Source organism: Muscardinus avellanarius (genome assembly GCF_963383645.1).
Source record: "Muscardinus avellanarius genome assembly, chromosome: 2".
NCBI classification, from domain to species: Eukaryota; Metazoa; Chordata; class Mammalia; order Rodentia; family Gliridae; genus Muscardinus; species Muscardinus avellanarius.
In genome coordinates, this window is record NC_137787.1 from 102837264 (window position 1) to 102863086 (window position 25823).

The 25823-nt window shown below is 43.4% G+C and overlaps 1 protein-coding gene across 2 annotated transcripts in view; it reads right to left on the reverse strand.

Annotated features, from left to right (window-relative positions):
* The window catches only part of SLC35F5 (solute carrier family 35 member F5), a gene marked incomplete at both ends in the record, with an annotated part of 37298 nt that extends 17216 nt beyond the window's left edge, over positions 1-20082 (reverse strand). The window contains 7 exons of one of the 2 annotated variants that reach the window (XM_080689798.1): positions 3288-3478; positions 4591-4672; positions 12961-13023; positions 13505-13648; positions 18828-18969; positions 19120-19210; positions 19951-20082. In XM_080689798.1, the coding sequence (XP_080545924.1) occupies positions 3288-3478; positions 4591-4672; positions 12961-13023; positions 13505-13648; positions 18828-18969; positions 19120-19210; positions 19951-19990 (753 nt within the window). The remainder of the gene's footprint in view (positions 1-3287; positions 3479-4590; positions 4673-12960; positions 13024-13504; positions 13649-18827; positions 18970-19119; positions 19211-19950) is intronic. The other variant, XM_080689797.1, reaches the window with a different exon arrangement.
* Between the last annotated feature and the right edge of the window lie 5741 nt (positions 20083-25823).

Genomic DNA, 25823 nt, shown 5'->3' on the forward strand with positions numbered 1-25823 from the left:
TTCTAATAAGATAGAAGATATTCAAGGACTGGCAAATATATCTTTAACTTCTTTTGACCGGCACTAAATATTAGACATTAGCTATATGCAGCTGCTGAGTAAGTGAAATTGGTTCGTCTGAATTTAAATGAATTTTAGATATAACATATGCTGGCTTTAGAATATTATAGTAAAAAATATAAAGTATTTCATCTAATGTTTTATATTGATATGTTGAAATAGTGTTTTACATACAGTGCACTAAATAAAATACAATACTAAAATTAATACACTTGTTTCTTATACTTTTTTAAAAAAAAATACCCTACTAGAAAATTTAAAGCTATGTATACAGCCTGAAGTTGAGGTATGTGTTATAGTTCTGTAAGACAATGGACAGCATTGTTCTTAAGCTTATCTAAGTTTATCCTTCTTTTAGGGTAGGTTCCCAAAAAGCTATATACTTGGACTCTATTATTCTGACTTCCTAAAGAAATGCTTTTACTGAAGACTAACATAGCTCTCTGTTCTCCCAATATATTTCAGGTTGATTTTTAAAGAAAATGCTAGTAAGATGGAAGCATCCCCAGAGTCCATTGACAGAGAAATGAAGAAAATGTGGTATATCTGTAAAATGGAATATTATTCATACTCCAAAAGGAATGTTTACATATGCTATAATACTGATGAATGTAGAGGACATTATGCTGAGTGAAATAAGGCAGTTAAAGTTGACAAGTACTATATGATTCTACTAATAAGAGGTATTTAGAATAGTCAAATATACACAAACAGAAAGTAGAGAGCTGGCAATGGTGGTGCACGCTTGAAATTCCACTTGTGAGGTAGGAGGAGAGACAGGAGGATCACAGGTTTGAGAACAGCCTCAGCAAGTAGCAAGACTCCCATCAACCTGGTGAGACCCTGTTTCAAAATAAAAAAATAAATAAAACTATGGCTGGGAGTAGCTTGGAAATAGAATGCTCCTGGGTTCAGTCCTCAGTACCACACACATACTCACAGAAAGAAAGCAAAATGATGACTGCCAGGGGTTGGGGTAGTTAGAGATGAAGAGATATCATTTGATGAATAGAATTTCAGTTTTACAAGGTTAAAAAAATTATGTAAATGGATGAAGTGATGGTTACATAGCAATGTGACTATACTTAATGCCACTAACTTTAAAAATGGTTAAAATGATATACTACATATTATGTATATTATAATTTCAAAAACAAATTCTTAAAAAGAAACCTATCTCTAAACCTGCTATACAGATTAGTGCCTTGTCACATAAAAACTCATGTAGTACAATAGTTCCTTCTTATCCATGGTTTTGCTTTCTGTGGTTTCAGTTACCAGTGGTCAACCACAGTCTAAAAATACTAAATGTAAACTTGCAGAAATAAGCAATTCATAAGTTTCAAATAACTTCTACTATACAATATTATTTTGATTGTTTTATTATTTTTGTTAATCTCCTTTTATGTCTAATTAAATTTTATCATGAATATGTATGTATACAGGGAAAAAAACCTAGTATACCCAGGGCTTTAGGAATTCACTGGGGGTCCTGATAGGTAATCCCCACAGTATATTTCTCTCCCATTTGGGAGTTAAGACAAAGTTTGCTTTATCCATGGAAGGAAGATACTTATTTTGTCCCAATAAACCAGATGTTTAATACCTATAAAAAATTAAATCAAGGAATAAACACATCACTTATGGTATCTTTGAATTGTTTACACAATTGAAAACTTGAGACTTTATGAGCAAGATTTTTCTTTTTACCTGCCTGCCACTTTGCCTGAAGATGGCTTTGCGCACTCCCCAAGTACCTTTATTCCTTTAAACCAAAGTTCTTGGTATAATTATGAATGCCAGTCACCTCCTACTTCTAGTACCATTTAATCTGGCTCATATCTTTTCATCCTTTTTTATAATTTTACCATACAAATGCCTTTAGTCCTTCTTTATACTTAGCTAAAACAAACAAATATCAAACATATATAAGCCTTTAAACTATTTTAATACATATGAAATTATCACATTATAACTCCCAAAGATTTCCTTTTGATTTGCACAGAAGAATATATTAATGGAGTTATCACTAAAGTAGGGGTTATTTTTCCAAGGAATGAATAAAAGTGGGCTAATAAAAAAGGATATGAAGCAAAATTATAAAGTAAAAACATCATATAAATAAGTCAATAATTTTTATATTAGCAGAGTTTGGTGTTTTAAGATGATTATGTAAATTTTAAATTTTTATTTTTTTTGGTACTGGGGATTGAACTCAAGGGATTCTACCTCCAAGCTATACCCCAGCCCTTTTTATTTTTTATTTTCAAAAAGGATCACACTAAGAGGCTGGTGTCAAACCTGTGATCCTCCTGTTTCAAGCTACCAAGTACTGGGATTATAGATGTATACCACCACACCCAGCCTAAATTTAAATATTAAAAGTTCATGTTAAACAACCTTGGATTTGGCTGCTTCCAATAATGTGTGTGTGTGTGTGTGTGTGTGTGTGTGTGTGTGTGTGTGTATCAGCACCGAAACTCATTTTTTAGATATTTTACTTCAGAGTTCTCACTAACTCAGATAAGTCTATAATCTTAGTTTAGCCAAAAATAACGAATCTTAGGTGTGTTTTTCAATAAATATGTAAATATTTACATATTTTGGGGAATGTTACTAGAGATTGAACCCAGGGGCATTCTACCTCCAAGCTACAGCCCCAGCTCTATTTTTATTTTGAAACAGAGTCTCACTAAGTTGCTAAGGCTGGTGTGAATCTGCAATACTCCTGTCCCAGCCTCCCAAGTACTGGGAATTACAGGTGTGCACCACCACACCTGGCTTCATACTACTAAAAATTGTGTAGAAATATTCACTATGAGTACGTGCTAAAATAATACTTGGAAGCATTTCTTTAAATTTAATGTCAAATTGCAAAGTACTTATCTGAAGAAATCAATGATTACAACTAATCTGGATTTTTACTAGGCCTTAAATACATCACAGTATAAAAAAAAAAAAAAAACTCCTTGAGGCAATGACAAATTCTGAAGAATTTCTCAAGTTGTACTTGTCTATAGGATTTGACTTCTAATTCTTTAAGATGTGATACATATTTACCAACTAACTCTTATACTCTAACTTTCCAATGGTATCAGACAGCAATTTAAAATGACAAAGAAATAGCCTTTACAAAATACTATTTTATACCAACAAAATACTAGATTTTTGGTACATGAACCATTTTAAAATTAATGTTCCATGCATATAATAAAGAAAAGACCTACCACAAAGCAAAAGAAAAAGCTAATTTTTGCCACTTGAGTTGCAGTCAGCTTCCCCACAGTCCTCAGTATGGATTCCTGTTCTTTCATGGTAGGATATGACATGCGAGACAACTTGGCTTCTAACGCATGGCTCGATGGAAGCTGTCGAATCTCCATGATATTACTGAATCTTACACGAGACTTTTTGGGAGCTTAAAAATAAACCACAGTACAAAATCATTCAATGTACCCTTTTATCTGACAAAATTACATGTTTTAATTTACTGATACAGGCAATAATATTTAGTTTATTTACCATCATAGCACTAGAAAGGAAAACAGGTATGTTATTACCTGGAGCTGCTTTGAACTCTTGAGTGTTCAAGAGTTAATAGAAAAATGATTTCATCAGCCAGGCGTGGTGGCGCATGCTTGTAATCCCAGCATTCGGGAAGCAGAGACTGGAGGATCGCAGTTCACGGACAGCCTCAGCTACTTAGCGAGGCCCTTTGCAACTCAGTGAGACCCTGTTTCAAAAATAAAAAGACTAAAACCTAGGGCTGGGGTGTAGCTCAGAGGTAGAATGCCCCTGGTTACCATCCCCAGTACCACAAAAAAAAAAAAAAAAAAAAGAAAAATGGTTTCATCTATAAAATGTTTTAAAGTGTTTAAAATAAAACCATTGTTCAAACCTTTCTGACACTGTATGCATATACAATCACCTGGTATAAGATTTTAGTAAGATTATTTTAGCATTTACAGTAAAACTTCACTTGGATTTTTCCTCATGGATACCCAATGTATGACAATTATTTTCCTGGACAAGCATACAGAACATCTCTCTCTCTATATATGGGTTCATTCCTTGAAAAGAAAATTATGGACAAATATTATGTCATATATTGAAGCTGACATTCTTTAACAAATTCACAGGACAAGAAAACTCCTATAATTTGTTATTAGGGTCTTAAAGGCATGCTTAAAATAATATTTTTATGTATTTAAAATAATATTTACATATATTTTAAAGAATACTATATATATATATATCACATATTTGATCTATATAATATTTTATATACATTTATATGTGATGAAACCATAGACACTTCTGTATTTAAAAATTATTCCTAGTTGAATCAATGCAAAAACTACTCTGGCTCAGTCAAATTTCCAGAAGAATAAAGCGTGAATAAATCCACGTGGAACAGAAGAACTGCTATGTGATCCCAGTCGACCTACAAAAAACACTAAGTTTTGGAGCGATCTGAATAAGCCAAAATTTCCATCCATTTCTCAGTCATAAAATTTTAATTTTACTCACTTTTTTCAGTATCAATAGTTGTGCTCTCAGGCTTTTCACTTGGTAGATCATGAAATTTCACAGGTACATATAGAGGTTCACTCTGAAATGTAATGAAAAGAGAAATATAAACAACATGAATAAAAGCTGATATACTGGCTAAAATTTAAAATGATGGTATGTAGACACAGCTACCATGCAAAAATAAGGCTGTTTACTGGCATATTTATACAGCATAACTTTCCCAAAATGCAGGTTAAAGATTTAAGAAGGAAACTCAACTGATCCATACAGTTATGAAGACAAAAAAAAATCACTTGAAAGTTTAGAAATGTAATATAACTGCTTCTGCACATTGTGACAAGTAATATTTAAATGCTAAAGATCTCTCTCTCTCTCTCTCTCTCTCTCTCTCTCTCTCTCTCTCTCTCTCTCTGATAACAGATATCTTCTGTCCCTTTTCATCTACTCTTAAGCTCTTAAGAAGTACATACTGAGTGCTGGATGCAGACGTTACAACTTTTTGGTATACTGAAGTGGAAGGAGAGCTTGGGCCTGGGAGTTTGGGACATAGCAACACAGCAAGACTGTCATCCTTTTCCCCAAAAGAGAAAAAGAAGCCATACTGTGTTTCTATCTGACAGACACTTTTCTAGATCCTGGGGATAACGTTGAATGAAAATGAAGTCTCTTCTTCAATGATATATACTTTTAAAGGGAACATCAGATAATGAGCAGATAATCAAATACACAGTATGTATTTATATTTACCAATTGTTTTATTATATAAGGTTAAAAAAACCAAAAGTCTTAAAAATTTTTATAGGATTAATAGACCAAAAATAGCTATTACTTACCAGTTCTTACTACATACCAGGTACCAAGTTGAGAAAAGTTTAACATACATTTCTCATTAGTCCTTACAATAACTTAAAATAGATTTTTTGTTATGGGGTTTTTGTTTGTTGGTTGGTTTTGTACTTGAAATTGAACCCAGAGACAATCTACCTCCAAGCTATATCCAGTCCTTTTGTCATTTTTTGTTTTGAAAAAAGTCTTGCTGCATCTCACTAAATTGCTGGTCTTAAACCTGTGATTCTGTCTCAGCCTCCCAAATAATCCCAATACTGGGATTAAAGGTATGCATCACCACATCCAACTTTAAAATAGATGTTGTAAAGAAATTTTACTAGAAAAAGAGATATAAAATAACCAAGTAGTAGAAAAGAAAATTAAAGCCAGGTTTCTCTACTCATGCTCTAAAGGCCCATATTTTTAGGTGATTCTGTCTCAATTGTTTTTGCAAATGTTCTTCAGATAGTCTATATTTAAAGCACAATTCCCCAACTAGGCTGTTCCTTAAAAATTAGCAGGTTCTTTTTTCTTATTTCTTTTTTTATTTCTTTTTTAACTCCTGATATAAAACTATGACAATGAAAAATCACCAAATGAAAAAACAATAGGGTCTGGAAATAGTCTCTTTTTGGTTGTTATATGGAACTTTTCATTATAGCATTTGGCCTTGAGCAATTTGACATTTCCAACTTAAAGATAAAAGCAAGAATTAGTAGAAGAGTAGTCAGAAAAGTAGAATGCCATTCTGCACTCTGCCTTCTGCACTGAATGAGACAATAAATATTAAACTATTATGTCATTATTAAGATCCCAGAGCAAAAAAAAAAAAAAAAATTTCCCCAAGCTTGAGAAACTCTTTAAATTATCTAATAACCCAGCATACAATAGTTGTTCTAAAACTCAGGCAAACAAAAAGTACCACCAATCAGGTACCAAGCCAGTGCCTTACAAATTGATAATAATTTTCTTTTTTTTTTTTTCTTCCGGTACTGGAGATTGAACCCAGGGGTATTCTATCTCTGAGCTACACCCCAACCCTATTTTTTATTCTTTATTTTGAAACAAGGTCTCACTAAGTTGCAGAGGGCCTCACTAAGTAGCTGAGGTTGGCCACAAACCTGCAACCTTCCAGTCTCAGCCCCTCAAGTTCTGAGATTAAAAGTGCCCACCAGGGGCCTGGGTCGCGGGACCCTGGGCCCCGGGCTGAACTGCGCGTAGCACGCCAGACCCCTGGAGAAACCAGGCCCAGTAAGACGCTGGGTTCTGGGTGGGGGTCGCGGGCGGGGCACGCCTAATGGGGCCCGGGTCGCGGGACTCTGGGCCCCTGCCGAACTGCGCGAACTGCGCGTAGCACGCCAGACCCCTGGAGAAACCGGACCCAGTAAGACGCTGGGTTCTGGGCGGGGGTCGCGGGCTGGGCACGCCAGATGGGGCCCGGGTCGCGGGACTCTGGGCCCCTGCCGAACTGCGCGTAGCACGCCAGACCCCTGGAGAAACAAGGCCCAGTAAAACGCTGGGTTCTGGGCAGGGGTCGCGCGCAGCGCACAAAAGCCGGGGCCTGGGTCGCGGGACCCTGGGCCCCGGACCGAACTGCGCGTAGCACGCCAGACCCCTGGAGAAACCAGGCCCAGTAAGACGCTGGGTTCTGGGCAGGGGTCGCGGGCGGGGCACGCCTAATGGGGCCCGGGTCGCGGGACTCTGGGCCCCTGCCGAACTGCGCGTAGCACGCCAGACCCCTGGAGAAACCAGACCCAGTAAGACGCTGGGTTCTGGGCGGGGGTCGCGGGCTGGGCACGCTAGATGGGGCCCGGGTCGCGGGACTCTGGGCCCCTGCCGAACTGCGCGTAGCACGCCAGACCCCTGGAGAAACCAGACCCAGTAAGACGCTGGGTTCTGGGCGGGGGTCGCGGGCTGGGCACGCCAGATGGGGCCCGGGTCGCGGGACTCTGGGTCCCGGCCGAACTGCGAGTAGCACGCCAGACCCCTGGAGAAACCGGGCCCAGAACAGAAAAAGATAAAGAAAAATATCGGAGAGGTGGTAAGAAAGCCGTTATGGATGCCAGGACACTGGAGATGCAGACAAAACTTATCTAAATGCACTGGAACTTATGGAAAAATTCGCCATGAAAGAGGACTGCTATTTCTCTATATTGTTAAGAATCTCAGACATCACATATAAGGAGAGAGTTTAGCGGAGACCAAGGAGAAATGCGGTGTTGAAAGAGTTCTTCGCGATGGTGGTGGAGACTTGTATTCAGGAGAAGCAGAAACCGGATCTTACCAACTTTATTTTTTTGGAGAAATTACACTAAATGTCGAATGCTACCATCACGCTTGCTTAGGAACACTGGACAACTTTCAGAGTGGAAAAAGAGCCTGGGAAGGATTTGAAACGGTGGAGTCAGTGACAATGCCAGTGGCCAATATTCGGGGGAGGCAGAGATCTGATACATTACAACTGGAACCTTTGAAATAATAACCACAGAGACAGTGATCGGAACCTGCTGAGGGGTTAGGCGGGCGCTGGGGCCAGTGGCCGACATCTGAGCTTGCTGTGAGGCAAGGCCACTACTGAGGCCTCCGTGGCCGGGATTGGAACCTGCAGAGGGGTTAGACCGATGCTGGGGCCAGCGAGGCCGGCATTGGAGCCTGCCATGATGCAAGGCTTGTGCTAGGGCCTCCGAGGTCGGGTCCGGAACTTGCTGAGGGGTTAGGCCGGTGCTGGGGTCAGCGAGGCCGGCATCGGAGCCTGCCGTGAGGCAAGGCCAGTGTTGGGGCCCCCGAGGACGGGACCGGAGCCTGCTGAGGGGTTAGGCCGGTGCTGGGGCCAGCGAGGCTGGCATCAGAGCCTGCCATGAGGCAAGGCCGGTACTTGGGCCTCCGAGGCCAGGATAAGAGCCTGCCGAGGGGTTAGGCCGGTGCTGGGGCCTCCGAGGCCAGGATAAGAGCCTGCTGGGGATTAGGCCGGTGCTGGGGCCAGCGAGGCCGGCATTGGAGCCTGCCTTGAGGCATGACCAATGCTGGGGCCTCCGAGGCCGGGATTGGAGCCTGCCGAGGGGTTAGGCCGCTGCTGGGGCCAGTGAGGCCGGCATCGGAGCCTGCCGTGAGGCAAGGCCGGTACTGGGGCCTCCGAGGCCAGGACAAGAGCTTGCCGAGGGGTTAGGCCGGTGCTGGGGCCAGCGAGGCCGGCATCGGAGCCTGCCGTGAGGCATGACCAGTGCTGGGGCCGCTGAGGCCGGGATCGGAGCCTGCCGAGGGGTTAGGCCGCTGCTGGGGCCAGCGAGGCCGGCATCGGAGCCTGTCGTGAGGCAAGGCCGGTACTGGGGCCTCTGAGGCCGGGATCGGAGCCTGCCAAGGGGTTAGGCCGCTGCTGGGGCCAGCGAGGCCGGCATCGGAGCCTGCCGTGAGGCAAGGCCGGTACTGGGGCCTCCGAGGCCAGGATAAGAGCCTGCCGAGGGGTTAGGCCGGTGCTGGGGCCAGCGAGGCCGGCATCGGAGCCTGCCGTGAGGCATGACCAGTGCTGGGGCCGCGGAGGCCGGGATCGGAGCCTGCCGAGGGGTTAGGCCGCTGCTGGGGCCAGCGAGGCCGGCATCGGAGCCTGCCGTGAGGCAAGGCCGGTACTGGGGCCTCTGAGGCCGGGATCGGAGCCTGCCAAGGGGTTAGGCCGCTGCTGGGGCCAGTGAGGCCGGCATCGGAGCCTGCCGTGAGGCAAGGCCGGTACTGGGGCCTCCGAGGCCAGGATAAGAGCCTGCTGAGGGGTTAGGCCGGTGCTGGGGCCAGCGAGGCCGGCATCGGAGCCTGCCTTGAGGCAAGGCCGGTACTGGGGCCTCCGAGGCCAGGATAAGAGCCTGCCGAGGGATTAGGCCGGTGCTGGGGCCAGCGAGGCCGGCATCGGAGCCTGCCGTGAGGCAAGGCCGGTACTGGGGCCTCCGAGGCCAGGATAAGAGTCTGCCAAGGGGTTAGGCCGGTGCTGGGGCCAGCGAGGCCGGCATCGGAGCCTGCCTTGAGGCATGACCAGTGCTGGGGCCTCCGAGGCCGGGATCGGAGCCTGCCGAGGGGTTAGGCCGCTGCTGGGGCCAGCGAGGCCGGCATCGGAGCCTGCCGTGAGGCAGGGCCGGTACTGGGGCCTCTGAGGCTGGGATCGGAGCCTGCCGAGGGGTTAGGCCGCTGCTGGGGCCAGTGAGGCCGGCATCGGAGCCTGCCGTGAGGCAAGGCCGGTACTGGGACCTCTAGGCCAGGATAAGAGCCTGCCGAGGGGTTAGGCCGGTGCTGGGGCCAGCGAGGCCGGCATCGGAGCCTGCCGTGAGGCAAGGCCGGTACTGGGGCCTCCGAGGCCAGGACAAGAGCTTGCCGAGGGGTTAGGCCGGTGCTGGGGCCAACAAGGCCGGCAGCGGAGCCTGCCGTGAGGCATGACCAGTGCTAGGGCCTCCGAGGCCGGGATCGGAGCATGCCGAGGGGTTAGGCCGGTGCTGGGGCCAGCGAGGCCGGCATCGGAGCCTGCCGTGAGGCATGACCAGTGCTGGGGCCTCTGAGGCCGGGATCGGAGCCTGCCGAGGGGTTAGGCCGCTGCTGCGTCCAGCGAGGCCAGCATCGGAGCCTGCCGTGAGGCAAGGCCGGTACTGGGGCCTCCGAGGCCAGGATAAGAGCCTGCTGAGGGGTCAGGCCGGTGCTGGGGCCAGTGAGGCCGGCATCGGAGCCTGCCTTGAGGCAAGGCCGGTACTGGGGCCTCGAGGCCAGGATAAGAGCCTGCCGAGGGATTAGGCCGGTGCTGGGGCCAGCGAGGCCGGCATCGGAGCCTGCCATGAGGCAAGGCCGGTACTGGGGCCTCCGAGGCCAGGATAAGAGCTTGCCGAGGGGTTAGGCCGGTGCTGGGGCCAACGAGGCCGGCAGCGGAGCCTGCCGTGAGGCATGACCAGTGCTGGGGCCTCCGAGGCCGGGATCGGAGCATGCCGAGGGGTTAGGCCGGTGCTGGGGCCAGCGAGGCCGGCATCGGAGCCTGCCGTGAGGCAAGGCCGGTACTGGGGCCTCCGAGGCCAGGATAAGAGTCTGCCAAGGGGTTAGGCCGGTGCTGGGGCCAGCGAGGCCGGCATCGGAGCCTGCCTTGAGGCATGACCAGTGCTGGGGCCTCCGAGGCCGGGATCGGAGCCGGCCGAGGGGTTAGGCCGCTGCTGGGGCCAGCGAGGCCGGCATCGGAGCCTGCCGTGAGGCAAGGCCAGTACTGGGGCCTCCGAGGCCAGGACAAGAGCCTGCCGAGGGGTTAGGCCGGTGCTGGGGCCAGCGAGGCCGGCATCGGAGCCTGCCTTGAGGCATGACCAGTGCTGGGGCCTCTGAGGCCGGGATTGGAGCCTGCCGAGGGGTTAGGCCGGTGCTGGGGCCAGCGAGGCCGGCATCGGAGCCTGCCTTGAGGCAAGGCCGGTACTGGGGCCACTGAGGCCGGGATCGGAGCCTGCCGAGGGGTTAGGCCACTGCTGGGGCCAGCGAGGCCGGCATCGGAGCCTGCCGTGAGGCAAGGCCGGTACTGGGGCCTCCGAGGCCAGGACAAGAGCTTGCCGAGGGGTTAGGCCGGTGCTGGGGCCAGCGAGGCCGGCATCGGAGCCTGCCGTGAGGCATGACCAGTGCTGGGGCCGCTGAGGCCGGGATCGGAGCCTGCCGAGGGGTTAGGCCACTGCTGGGGCCAGCGAGGCCGGCATCGGAGCCTGCCGTGAGGCAAGGCCGGTACTGGGGCCTCTGAGGCCGGGATCGGAGCCTGCCAAGGGGTTAGGCCGCTGCTGGGGCCAGTGAGGCCGGCATCGGAGCCTGCCGTGAGGCAAGGCCGGTACTGGGGCCTCCGAGGCCAGGATAAGAGCCTGCTGAGGGGTTAGGCTGGTGCTGGGGCCAGCGAGGCCGGCATCGGAGACTGCCTTGAGGCAAGGCCGGTACTGGGGCCTCGAGGCCAGGATAAGAGCCTGCTGAGGGGTTAGGCCGGTGCTGGGGCCAGTGAGGCCGGCATCGGAGCCTGCCGTGAGGCATTACCAGTGTTGGGGCCTCCGAGGCCGGGACTGGAATCCTGCCAAGGGGTTAGACTGGTGCAGGGGCCAATGGCCAGCATCGGAGCCTGGCGTGAGGCAAGTTCACTCCTGCGGCCTCCAAGGTCGGGACAAAAGCCAGCTTAGGGGTTTGACCGGTTCAGGGGCCAGCGAGACCAGAACTGGGTCCTCCCATGAGGCAAGGCCGCTGCGTGAGCCAGCGAGGTCTGGATCAGTCCACTGAGTAGCCAGGGCACTACTGGGACCATCAAGAGTGGGATTGGTACTTGCAACGCAGCATGCACAGAGAAATATCGCAGAAAATATAAATCAGACGCTTCCCTTAATCAGCAATAACTAGGAGGAAACGGGCAACAGGAAGAGGTTGAGCTATAGAAAGGGCCCTATAGTGAAGCAACTAATGTGACCAATCAGAGGGTATGTAATACTGGAGGACGGAGCCTCTTTAAAATGCAGGAGGTACATAAACAAATGTATCAAAGTAAATCACCAAAGAAGTGTGGGATGGAGGGAGGGGGAGGGAATGGGACGGGGGCTGCAGGAGGGCTAATTGGATGATGTGTGCTTGTATATCCTCTCAAGTCTTGTACTCCAATGTGATTGATATATGACTACAATGCACCAATTTAAAAAATAAATTAATTAAAAAAAATAAATAAAACTCATGAGGTACATAAACAAATGTATCAAAGATAATCACCAAATAAGCATGGGATCGAGGAAGGGGGAGGGAATGGGATGGGGATTGGATTAGGACCAATTGAATGATGTGTGCTTTTATATCCTCTCAACTCTTGTATTCCAATGTCATGTATGATTACAATGCACCAATAAAAAATTTAAAAATAAAAAAAAAAAAAAAAAAAAAAATAAAAAAAAAAAAATAAAAGTGCCCACCACCCCATCTAGCTTTCGTATCAAATTTTATAGTAACCTTATAACATTTTTCTAACATAAAATCTCAGTTAGAAAGAAAAAAAAGTATTGCCAAAAATGCATTTTAAAGAAATACCTCTGAGATGCTCTAAAAAGAACAGACTTCTCTACACTCTCTCCAACTACATAATAAATACTTAAAATAAGTATGTTAATTAATTTGCTTATTATCTCTCTTCTCCCCCCCCCACATTCTAACACACTAGAACATAAACTGTATTTTCATACCCTAGAACAAGTGCTTCACACACATTAGATGCTCTAAGAAATTTGTGCAATAAATGAATGAAAAATGTGCTTATATATTCTTGGTGTCAAGCAAAGTTATTTATTCCCATGAGGTTGAAAAGTTGTTAAGAAACAAAGGATTGTCCTTTACTAATTTCATTCCTTAACTAGTTTCCTTTTCCCCTCTCTCCTCAGAGGTTGCTCACCTATAGGTCTCACATTTCCCTAGAAAGAAAGTACTAAATGTAATTCTCATGAAGGGCATCCAATATTGAATTATATCTCCTAATATAGCTGTGGGGCCATCAGAGCTGTTTGAGTGCTGACTAAGAAAAGAAGCACTTACCAAGGAACTACTCATGGTTGTATCTGTTGCGCAAGCTGCAAAATAACCTTCAGCATCTGCAAACTAAATACAGATAATGGAACATAAAATTAAATTGAATTCATGGTAGTATAGAGGACTAGTCAAACAGTTCAAATAAATAGAACCAAAAAACCCAGAACAGACCTACAGAAGTATAACTATTATTAACAATAATGGCAGTTAATGCTAAATATTCGGGAATGCAAGGTAGGCATTATCATCTTTTCTTTATGATGAAGTTATTAAGGCTGGGAGATTTCATCTAAGTAGCAAAGCTAGTATTAAAATCTAAGTTAGTTGTCTAATATCCAAGCTGATCTCATTGTCATAAACGATTATATTTCAGATAGGTAGGGAAAGGATAGGTGGGTTAGTGAAAAAAGATAATAACATCTCAGTATTATCATAACAGAAATGACCTTAAGGATCCCCTGGATGGATCCAAGATACTTAAAGAACTTAATACATCTTTAGACTTTGAAAAAAATATGTCCTTCTCCAAGTAACAAAATTAAAAACTTACAAAAGCGGCATGCTTTCCTCGAAATCCTTTTGTGCACTGTTGTCTCCATGGCTTCCAAATAATAAAGCCCAAAAGGTACAGAACAAACATAGATGTTTTTGCAAAAGTGCTGAAGAATGGTTTGTTGTACTGAGTAAAAACGTACTGTAGAGGAAAAGGTTACAGAGACAACTATTAGATGACTGTAAACATTACTACTCCTCAAAATAAAATAAAGCCATCTATATTTAATTCTTCAGAAGATCATTTAAATGAGAAAGGTCAAAAGGTATCATAAAAGTATTTTAGATTTATTTCTAAATATTATATTTGCCCTTCACATAAAAGATAACATTGGGAAACAAACAACAACATCCTTCAAAAATATTCTTTAACCGTCACTGAAAATTTACTTTACAAAAGTTATCTATGCTGGGGCTAAAGAAAAGTAAGACAGGCTTTCCTAACCTTAAGAAGTTTACAATCTAATAGAAGAGACACATATATGAGCAAAATACAGCTTACTATGCTAAGTACCATGAGAGGGATTCAGGGGATCATGGAAACAACAAAAAGGAAAGAACAATCAGAAGGTATAGAAATTTCTCAGGAGGCCATTCTTGAGCTGTATGTGAATAGCCAAAGAAGAAACAGTCATCCCAAAAGAGGAAATAGCATTTTAAAAAGGCAATGAAGCAGACGAATGTATAAGAAAATTATATGAAGTTTAATGTTACTAAGAAGTTATAAAAAACCTATAATCTTCATTTAAATTGGAAATAGCCTTTTTATTGAGAAGGGGGAAAGGAGGATATGGGGGAGGGGTCACCAGGTGCTGTGTGCATGTATGTCACTGTCAACATGATTCACATTATAAGGTGAGACTATGATACATCAATAAAAGCATAAAAATAAAATAAACAAAAAATATCAGTATAAGATAAACCTATCATTTTTTTGTCTCCTAGAAAAAAAATTCTTAGTTACATGCAATGAAAGGCCAAAAAAGTTGACAAGCCAGGAGGAATAAGCAACTCTAGGGCCCCTATGGTAGTCTATACTATTTTGCACTGAAGGAAACCCTGGCTCCTAGAGGCAATGGCCTAATCCAGATATGGGGCAGGAAGTGATCCTGGAGCATTTTATGCCAGACCGCAAGTAAGACATTAATGATAACTGGGGTCATATTTTAAGAACCCCAGAGCCAACCTAGAGATGCCTACTGGTCAAAGACAGAATTTAAGCTTTAAAAGAAACAATAACTCTACAAAAAGAGGGAGAAAACATAGATGAGCAAATAAGACGACCTAACTGAGGAGGATGAGAGGAGGGAAGAGGAAAATTCCCTAATTTACATGATGTACATTCACAAACATATCAAAGTCAATCACTAAGCCAAACATGAGGAGGAAGGGGGAGGGAATGTGTGGGATTGGGGAAGGGCTAAGTGAGTGACATATGCATGTATGCCTCTACCATCTTGTACCCCATTAAGATGTGACTACAACGCCGGGCGTGGTGGCACACACTTGTAATCCCCACACTTGGGAGGCAGAGACAGGAGGATCACGCAGGTTCGAAGCCAGCTGTGCTGGCTTAGGAGACCCTGTCTCAAATTTTAAAAAAGTATAAAAACAGGTCTGGGAGTGTAGCCCAGAGGTAGAAGGGTTTCCAGGAACCCCAGTATCACCAAAAAAAAAAAAAAAATCTGATGACAATGCAACAAAAATTTAAAAAAATAATAATCACAATGCTTTGAGACACATATCAAATATCTAAAGTACATTTTAAAAAATCTATACATTTACACTAGTACAAAAGGAAAACTCAATAATTACTACTCTCAATAATTACTACTAAAAGCTGATTTGTACTTCAACTCTAAAATTAACAAAGAAAAAAAAAAAGCTTTATCCAATCTTTTGTATATGAACCATGTTTCAGAATAACCAAGTAGAAACTGTGGAAAAGTTATCCTTAAAGAATCATAGCTAACACCGAGTGTGGTGGCTCACACTTGTAATCCACGCACCTGGGAGGCGGAGACAGGAGGATCGCACAGGTTCAAAGCCAGCTGTGCTGGTTTAAGAGACCCTGTTTCCAAAAATAAAAAAAGTATAAAATAGGTCTGGGAGTGTAGCCTGGAGGTAGAAGGGTTTCCAGAAACCCCAGTACCCCCCCCACACACACACAAAAAAAAAGAATTATAGCCAATAAATACAGAAAGAATGATCCTTGGGGGGAAAAAAAAATCACCATTTGCAACACCTAATGAAATACTCTTAAAAGGGCAATAATCATATGTTCACTCAACTATTAACTAAAATTTTATGAGGAATTTTACAGGGCTTAAATTGGAATCACCCAAAATGAAATTTGTAGTGATTACATGCCTCATTCTGCACTCGTGGGCACTTGGTTTTGATGTCATAGGGAGTCTCCAGTACTACCAAGGTATTCTTTCCTAAAAAACTGAACCTAAAGCAGGATCTTATACCTAATTATTTTTATAAGAAGTAAAAGTGAAAAAATAATAAGCTAAATGATATTCCAAAGAAGCAATCAGCAAAATCAAGTATATGTGACATATCTAAGCTTGAAAAATGATCCACCTTCTCTAGAAAATAGCATAAAAAAGGGAGATACGAGCCGGGCATGGTGGAGCACGGGTTCGAAGCCAGCCTCAGCTATTTACTGAGGCTTTCAGGAACTTAGTGAGACCCTGTTTCCAAATAAAATATAAAAAAAGGTCTGGGAGTATAACCCGGAGGTAGAAAGCCTCTGGGTTCCACCCCTAGTACCACCAAAAAAAAAAAAAAGGTAGATACGCTTAAGAAATAAAAGTGATTTCAGAAATACAAAAAAGCAATATATGATCTGTGTTTAGATACTAACAAATCTTTTTTTAAAAAAAGATATCCTTAATTCAATTTTTAAAAATCTGGACATGAACTGGATATAGGTAATTTTAAGAAATTATATTTAACATGTTATGTATGTTAATGGTATAGTGATTGTTTTTTTTTTTTTCTTTTTGGTGGTACTGGGGGTGGAACCCAGGGGGCTTTCTACCTCCAGGCTATACTCCCAGACCTACTTTCTAGACTTTATTTGGAAACAGGGTCTCACTATGTTCCGAGAGCCTCACTAAGTAGCTGAGGCTGGCTTCGAACCTGCGCGATCCTCCTGTCTCAGCCTCCCAAGCGCGGGGATTACAAGCGTGCGCCACCACACCCGGCTGGCATAGTGATTGTTTTAAAAGTAAAAGTTATTTTCAATTTGAGGTATGTGGGAAATAAATTATGTGGCTAAAATTTATTTTAAAATACTGTGGGAAGCCATACATGGTAGCACACGCTTATAATCCCAGCATTTAGGAAATTGAGACAGGAGGATTGCTGTTCACAGACAGCCTGAGCTACTTAGGCAGGTCCTCTGCAACTTAGTAAGGCTCTGTTTTCAAATAAAGAATAAAAAATAGGGTTGGGGGTGCAGCTTGGAGATAAAATGACACTGGGTTCCATCCCCAGTACCGCAAAAAAAAGAAAAAGAAAAAAAAACCTGTGGGAAAAAAGTTTTATATTTGGGAAAATTACGATAACTGGTTTATGGTTGGGAAAATCCTGATAATTGTTAAAGTACATGAAGATTTACTATGCCATTCTATCTACTTTGTATACATTAAAATTTTCCTCAATAAAGAATAATTTTCTTTTTGAAATACATAATTTATCTCAAAAGTTGATGAGCTTAACTGGAGCTTAACCGGTTAAAGAATTAGATATATTACATGTGCTCTTGAATAAACACTTGAAGAAACTGTAAAACAGTTACTAAAACATTTAAATTTTTTAAAAATCAGATTTTTTAGCTTTACTGAATCTTAATCGATAAATAGAAACTAAATGTTTACTTTGCACAATATAGTGTTCTGATATATGTATGCAGTGTGAAATTATTACCACAAACAAGTTAGTTGGGTTTTATTTAACCTTGTAGATATGCATTGCTAAATTATAATTTAATCAGGTGTTCTTTTATCTTATATTTTATTACTTGATAAATAAAACAATTTATTTGAAATTATAAAAAGTACACGTAGGTTTAGTTACCTGTCAACGGTAAAAAGATTTCTTTGAGGTAAAACTAGAGAATGTTAATCTAAAGAGGATTATAAAAGAATTTTAAAGTGAAATACAAATGGTCTGTTGTACTCTGAGAGCCTAATTCCAGAAGGGCTTAAAAAAAAAAAAGCGCATTTATTCATGGGATATAATGTCGGTGTCAACTATTTTCCTAGCTGCGATGTGAGAAGTTCTGTATTTTCTTTTTTTGTGGTACTGGGTCATTCTACCTCCAAGCTACACCCCCAAGCCCTATTTTTTTATCTTTATTTTGAAACAGGGTCTCACTAAGTTGTGGAGGACCTCACTAAGTAGCAGAGGCTGGCTGTGAACTTGTGATTCTCCTATCTCAGCCTCCCAAGTACTGGGATTACTAGCATGCACCACCATGCCCTACTTAAATTCATTTTATAAATGCTAATTTCCTTTTGTATATTTTAAGATTGCAACATGTGAGTTGAAATGCAGTTAATTCTGAAAATAAAAGTTGCTTTATATAGAGCTCATTAGCCAAAAAGAATTATTTATGCAAGTAAAAAGAAAAACTAGCTTGTGAACGCAAAATACCACATTACTACCAAGGGCTATCAATAAACACAAACTTTAACCCAAAAGCAGTCATTGTATACTTTATCCTTCATAATAATGTTTGAGTCAGGAAACATAAATGTGGATGCACCCACATGTGTGCATAATAGGGGCCTGTACATGAAAAGTCTGATCACTTTTATTCATTTGTCTAAAGTGTTCTTTTATGTGTATGTGTGTGGTGATGATGATGATGATGAGGAGGAGGAGGAGGAGGAGGAGGAGACAACGTCGAAAGAGATTGAATCCAGGGCATCACACATGCTAAGAAACTCCAGTCCAAAAACATTCCTACTTTTTTTAAATGGTGAAAGATTGCTTTGTATCCTGCAGGGTTGGATACTGGGAAATAATATTTATAGAGAAAGTGAATTTAGAAAAACATACCAGAATCACCTTCACAGATTAAAATATGAATATTCTCTCCTAAATAACCCTCCCTACCAGATACAGGAAAATTGTTTGAAATAGCAAAGAACATGCTTTCAGTTTTCACTTGAAATGACACTAATTTGGCATTAAAGAAAACATAAATAATTCAATATTTGAAATCCTGCTTTTAGAAAGCATGAGGTGGTCACTCTTAATTCTCTTATTCTAATGAGCATCACTCCTGGGGAAGGGGTACCTACCGAAGTGAGTTCTGAGGAAGCCACCCATATCACATCAACAAGCAGGAGAACAACAATCCCAAGGGCCATTCGCCTGCGCTGAGTGAAGCCACTGGTCTGGGAATTCATTCGGTTCATGATAAATACACACACCATTTGCAGTCTGTGTTTGAGAAAATACAGATCTCATTAGAGGTGATTTCAAAAAAATAATAAACCATATAAAAATGAGAAAGGCATATAACAGAAATATCTGACATTTGTTGGCTAGTCAGTATGACAGCCACATAATACACAAAGACGTGAAATCTACCTTGTTTTAATGGCCTCTCTGAGATCCTCAAAAGCAGTGCCTGAAGACTTGGCAGAGCTCAGCCTAAAAGGAGGCGAAGAACTCAGCACACCTAAAAACAACCACACATTGCTTAGAAAACGTCAACAACTCCATCGCATCATTTTTTTTCTCTTAATCTTTAAACTGAAAGCAAACCAAAATGTGTCCAATGCAATCGCCACTTTTGTCTAGACTTTCATGTCATCTGCTTCAAATTATATTCGGAGGCACATGACTGGGGGGAGAAGCAATATTCAACTTACGGCATATTTAAGAATAGTCAATTTCTGAAAAAGTTTCTCAGAGTTTCACAAATACAGAACTCCACTGCTTCTCCCACCAGAGAAGAATCCGCTCTAGGGACAGTGTCTAGACACGCGTCAGTACCTAAAAGTGTCTTTTCTGTCCCTGATCACCTTGAGGGGAAGTGATTTGTTGTAGGTCTTGGGGGAACCTTTCCACTCACCTCACGTGGTAAAGCAAAAGGACCCCCCCCCTCCCCAACCTATTCCGTCACTACAGCTAGTGATTTTAGGCCGAAACTGCGATTTGGGAAACAGATGTTAAAAGAAACCTTCTTCTTCTTCTTTATTTTTTTCTAAGAAAAAAAAAGCGGGCGAGTCCTCCCTCGGGCGCGAGGTGACCCCGGGGCGCCGCACCCCCAGCGCTGTCAGCGCGGTCCGACCCGGAGGCCGCTGTCAGCCTCCGTCCCGGGCCCTCGCGTCGGGCCAGGCGGTGGGTGGGGCTGCTCCTGGGCACTCGGTCCCGGCGCCGGCTCGGGTGACTTCGGGCCCTTCCCCGCCAGCCTACCTGGCCTTCCTGCCCCGCGATGGCGTCGTGGCGGCACCATGAGCGGACCCGGCCCGGCCCCGCCGCAGCCCTGCGCCACAGCGGCGGCCTCCGACTACAGGGCGGTCCTGGCGCCTGACATCGCGCCGCGCTGGAGGCCGAGCCTCGGAAGCCGCGGGGCCGCTCGGGGCGAACCGCCGAGGCCGCTTCGCTCCACTGTACACAACCCCAGAGAGGAGCGAGCGAGCGAGCCAAGGAAGGGACCACGCAGCAGCGATGGCCGCGGAGGCCCAGAGCTCTGCCCGGCCCGGCCACGCCCCCGAACGCCACGCCCCCGGGCCGCCGCGCGCGCGTTACGTCATGTCGGCGCGACCGCGGAGCGCGGGGGCGCGTCTCCAGGGTGACGACCCGGAGTGTTGGCAGCTGCTGTGCACCGAGCTAGACTGCAGGGCGGTGTTCAGAGGAGTTTCACAGCGAGCAGAGGAGAACCGGCGTGGGTGACTGGGGAAGAGCGAAGGCCACAGACAGCCCCGCCCCACAGCCGAGCTTAGATCGGGCACGAAACTCGCGAAACTCGTGTGTGTTTGTGTGTCTCTGTGTGTCTGTGTGTTACTGTAATACTGGAGGTGGCAACTAGGGCCCTCTACCTCCTGGCTACACGTGTGTGTGTCTGTTTTACTGGAGATGGCATCCAGGGGCCTTCTACTTCTCGGCTACGTGTGTGTGTGTGTGTGTGTGTGTGTTTTACTGGAGATGGCACTCGGTGGCTTTCTACCTCCCCGCTACACGCCCAGCCGTTATTCTTTATTTGGAAATAGCGTCTTTGTAAGTTGCTGACAGCCTCACAAAGTTGCCGAAGCTGACTTAACCTGCTATCTTCCTGTCTCGGCCTTCCAAATACTGTGGATTACTGGCATGGACTACCACTTCCGGCTCAGGAAACTCATTATCCCTTTCTCGAGAAGGCAAAAGGGAAAAAGTCTTGAGAATACTTTTGGTTACTGGAACCTTTGATATGGAAGCTGGGCCCTAGCTCTTAAGATTACAAGGTGTGTCTTAGAGCAAATCTGCCTCTGTAGCCCTCAGTTGCCTCATCTGAAACATGGGGATAATGATGATAACTGCTGAATCTATGTGGATGTGTGTTTGCTTATGCCGGGATTACATGAGTGTTTACATATGAACAGAATAGATCAGCTCCTGACAGTCAGTAAGAACTCCACAAGTCTTATTAAAGCGAATATGTTTTCTTCTTACATACCTCAATAGCCCATTAAAAAAAAAGCTGCGGCAGCTTTCCGATTTGTATTTAGGAAATAAAAACGAAAGTTAAGGGTTCTGTAACTTAATTGGAACTGTCTACCGCAAGTACTTTTTTTGTGTGTGTAGTACTGGGGATGGGATCCAGGGGCCTTCTATTCCAAGTTATAACCCCAGCCCAGCCCTTGTTTTTTTTTTTTTTTTTTTCTGTACTGAGGATGGAACCCAGGGGCATTGTACCTCCGAGCTACACCCCCAGCCCTATTATTTAGTCTTTTTATCTTTGAAACAAGGTCTCACTGAGTTGTGAAGGGCTTCACTAAGTAGCTAAGGCTGTCCACGAACCTCCAGTAAGTAGCTAAGGCTGTCCACGAATCTCCATCCTCTGGTCTCTTCTTCCCGAATGCGCTAGGATTACAAGCGTGTACCACCAAGCCGGGCTTCCTTTCTTTCTTCCTTCCTTCCTTTCTTTCTTTTTTCTTTTTTCCTTTCGTCCTTTCTTCCTTTCTTTTTTTTCCCAGCGGTACTGAGGATGGAACCCAAGGGCATTGTACCTCTGAGCTACACCTCCAGCCCTATTTTTTATTCTTTTTTTTTTTTTTTTTTTTTTTTTTTTGGTGGTACCTGGATTCCTGGAAACCCTTCTACCTCCGGGCCACACTCCCAGACATATATATATATATATATATATATATATATATATATATATATATATTTATTTTTTTTTTTTTTTAATTTGGAAACAGGGTCTTTTAGGCCAGAGAGGCTGGCTTCCAACCAGCGGGATCCTCCTGTCTCTGCCTCCCAAGCAGGGGGATTACAAGCCTGCGCCACCATGCCCCGCCTTACTCTTTATTTTTGAAAAAGGGCCTCACTAAGTAGCTGAAGCTGTCCATGAGCCACGATCCTCCTGTCTCAGCTTCCCAAATGCTGGGATTACAAGCATGCGTTCTGCAAGAATTTTTTTTAAATATCTTCATCAGATGCTATGAAATTAATTTGTCTTCTACAGTCCCCTCCTTTTTGCAGTTTTTTGTATAGTACTTTTTAATTCTTGTTATTTTACTAAAATTAAACATTCTCGTGACTAATAAATAATATCAACATTTTTGCGTTCATCTAATCAGTTTCTAATAAACTATCAGCATCCATCGCCTCTAATAAATCATTCAGAAATCTAACGTGTAGATTAGAATGATTAGAACCATGTATTTGAAATTATACTTAAGGGGAATTTAGTGGTAGGCAAATTTTCCCAGCACTAGATTATTCTTTCTTTTCTAGCATTCTTTAGGATGATAAGAACATAATGTTTAAGACCATTTTAAGTTACATATATGGCCTTTGACCTAAAGTCTGAAAAAATAATAGCATTATGAATATCTCTCAGGATCTAAAAGTTATAAAGGCTGGATTGTAAATGTTTTTTTCGGTACTGGGGAATGAACCCAGGTCATTCTACTTCCAAGCTACACTCCCAGACCTATTTTTTATTCTTTATTTTGAACCGGTCTCACCAAGTTGTGGAGGGCCACACTAAGATGCTGAGGCTGTTGTGAACCTGTGTCCTGTCTCGGCCTCCCAAGTCCTGGGAGTTCCAGGCTTTTGATCCTAATTCTTAATTTGACCACAATTTGTTATGTAATCTTGAGGATTAACACTCTATTGTGCCTCAGTCCTTTCATCAGTAAATGTGGGATTCTTAATTAAAATAATGCAAATAATTGGTGCATGCCTGTAATCCCAGTGCCTAGAAGGTTGAGACAAGAGGATGGTAGGTTTGAGGCCAGGATCAGCAACATAGGAAGCCCGGTTTCAAAACAAAAAATAAAAAGGGCTGAGGTGTAACTTGGAGATAGAATGCTCCTGGGTTCAGTCCCCAGTACCAAACTAATGACAATAATAATGACACAAATGATAGTGCTTTGTAAATGTAAATTTCCATTATTACCACCTATTTTCAGAGTACCTGCTTAAGGCCAATACTGCCAATATATATACACATATATGTGTGTGTGTATGTGTATATGTATATATATTTCTTTCTTTTTTGGGGGGTGGTACTGGGGATGAAAACCAGGGGCTTTTCTACCTCCAGGCTATACTCCCAGACCTCTTTTATGATATTTGGAAACAGGGTCTCACTAAATTGCTGAGAGCCTCACTAAGTAGCTGAGGCTGGCTTTGAACCTGTGTGATCCTCCTGTCTCAGCCTCCCAAACACTGGGATTACAATCGTGTGCCACCATGCCCAGCATGCTGCCAATATTTTTGTGTTGGATAAAGTAACTCTAGACAAACTGTCTTCAAGAGTCATGAAACCTGCTTTAGCTCTTCTATTAACATTTTTCCCCTGGACTTTCTGAATGAAATTCTACTGGACTGCTCTAGGAAAACAGGCCTTGGTATGATTTTTGTATGGTGGTACCAATGGGACTATCTCAGGCATTCCTTTCATATTTACTCCTTGTATATACCTTACACAAGGCTAATTACTCAGTTACTTCAAAGTCTTTCTTGGAAAATTGCTGTCTGATCTGTTTAATTTCAATTTGTTTTTTTTCAGAACTAGAGATCAATCCCAGGAAAGTGCTTTACCTCTGTATGGCTATGTTTCCCAAGCTGATCTTGATCTGGGTTTAAGCCATCTTCCTGCCTCAGCCTACCAATAGCTGGGGCTACAGGCACTTGCCACTGTGTCCAGTCAACTTCAACTCTTGTATCTATGGCTTTTGAAACAGCCAGGTGAGGTGGCTCATGCCTGTAATTCCAGTAGTTGAGAAGCTGAGACAGGAAGATTGCAGGTTTGAGGCCAGTATGAGGTAAATAATTAAGATACTGTTTCAAGCCAGGCATGGTGGTGCATGCTTGTAATCCCCACGCTTGGGAGGCAGAGACAGGAGGATCGCGCAGGTTCGAGGCCAGCTGCTGGCTTAAGAGACCCTGTTTCCAAATAAAAAAGTATTAAAAAATAGGTCTGAGAGAGGTAGAAGGGTTTCCAGGAACCCCAGTACCACCAAAAAAAAAAAAAAAAAAAAGGTACTGTTTCAAAATTTTAAAAATGAAATAGGTTGAGGTGTAGCTCAGAGGTAGAATGACACTAGGTTCAATGCCTAGTACCACACATGCACAAAAATGTGTCTTTACCTTTCACTCCCATCAAATCTCAACATTTTAAAATATTAGTTTCACAAAAGCAAGACATTTTTTTTTGTTCACCACTACATATATTTCCACAACATCTAGAATAGTGCCTATTACAGAGTTGGCTATCAAAATTTGTTGAATGAACTTGAACAGCCTGCTGTTTCTTGATTTTTTCATTCTACCTACCTAAATCTTCATTTCTATTATTTGGTAGCATAGTTTTCTTGTCCTACAGACTTGGTCATTAATTAATTTCCTTTTTATTCTTCAAAGCCAATCATTATTGAAAAAAAAATTTTTGGTAGTACTAGAGATGGAACCCTTCTACCTCTGAGCTACACTCCCAGACTTATTTTATATTTTATTTGGAAACAGAGTCTCTTAAGCCAGCCAGGCTGGCTTCAAACCTGCGTGATCCTCCTGTCTCTGCCTCCCAAGTGCGGGGATTACTAGCGTGTGCCACCAAGTCAGGCTTGAAGTTCTTTTTAAATCTATTTTACTCTAAACATTTATCGAGTATTAAATATGACACTTTCAAAAATGACCTGAAATGAAGCTCTATTAGAGAACGTAATTTCACCAGGAAAGTGTATATGTCACAACATGAATATAAAAAAAGTATGTGTGTACAGGTCAGTCACTAACTCTCTAATATACCAGTCTCAAAGACTGAATAATAATTTAAATTTAAGCTACAAATAACTGCTTCATGAATCATTGGGGCCTCTAAGTGAATAACTGAAACCACCTATCATAATTCTTAAATTCCAAGTATAGAAATAAATGAATGTGCAAATGACTACACACAAAAGATATTTATTATCGTTCTCTGTATCCATGGATTCAATCAACTAAAAATTGAAAACAGTCAGCTGGGCATGGTGGCACACACTTATAATCCCAGCATTTGGGAGGCTGAGAGGAGGGTTGCAATTCACAGACAGCCTCAGTTACTTAGGCCCTTTGCAACTCAGTGAGACCCCGTTTCAAAATAAAGAATAAAAAACTAGGGATGGTTTATAGCTTGTAGGTAGAATGCCCCTGGGTTCCATCCCCAGTGAGAGAGAGAGAGAGAGAGAGAGAGAGAGAGAGAGAGAGAGAGAGAGGAAGAAGAAGAAGAGGAGGAGGAGGAGGAAGAGGAGGAGGAGGAGGAGGAAGAAGAAGAAGAAGAGGAGAAAAAAGAAAAGAAAAATAGTCAAGCAAAAAAAATCACATCTGTGCTGGACATATACTTTCTTGTAATTGTTCCCTAAACAATACAGTACTTTGACTATTTATATAGGACTTACTTTGTATTTGCTATTATAAGTAATCTAGGAAAAGACATACGCAGGTTATCTGCAAATACTGCACCATTCCATGTATGGGACTTGTTACTCCTCAGATTTTGGTATCAGGGTCCTGGACCTGATTGATTGTGCAGAAATATCAAGGGATAACTTGGACTCACAGGTTGCTGTAGCAAAGTGGACAGCCACTCTCTACCT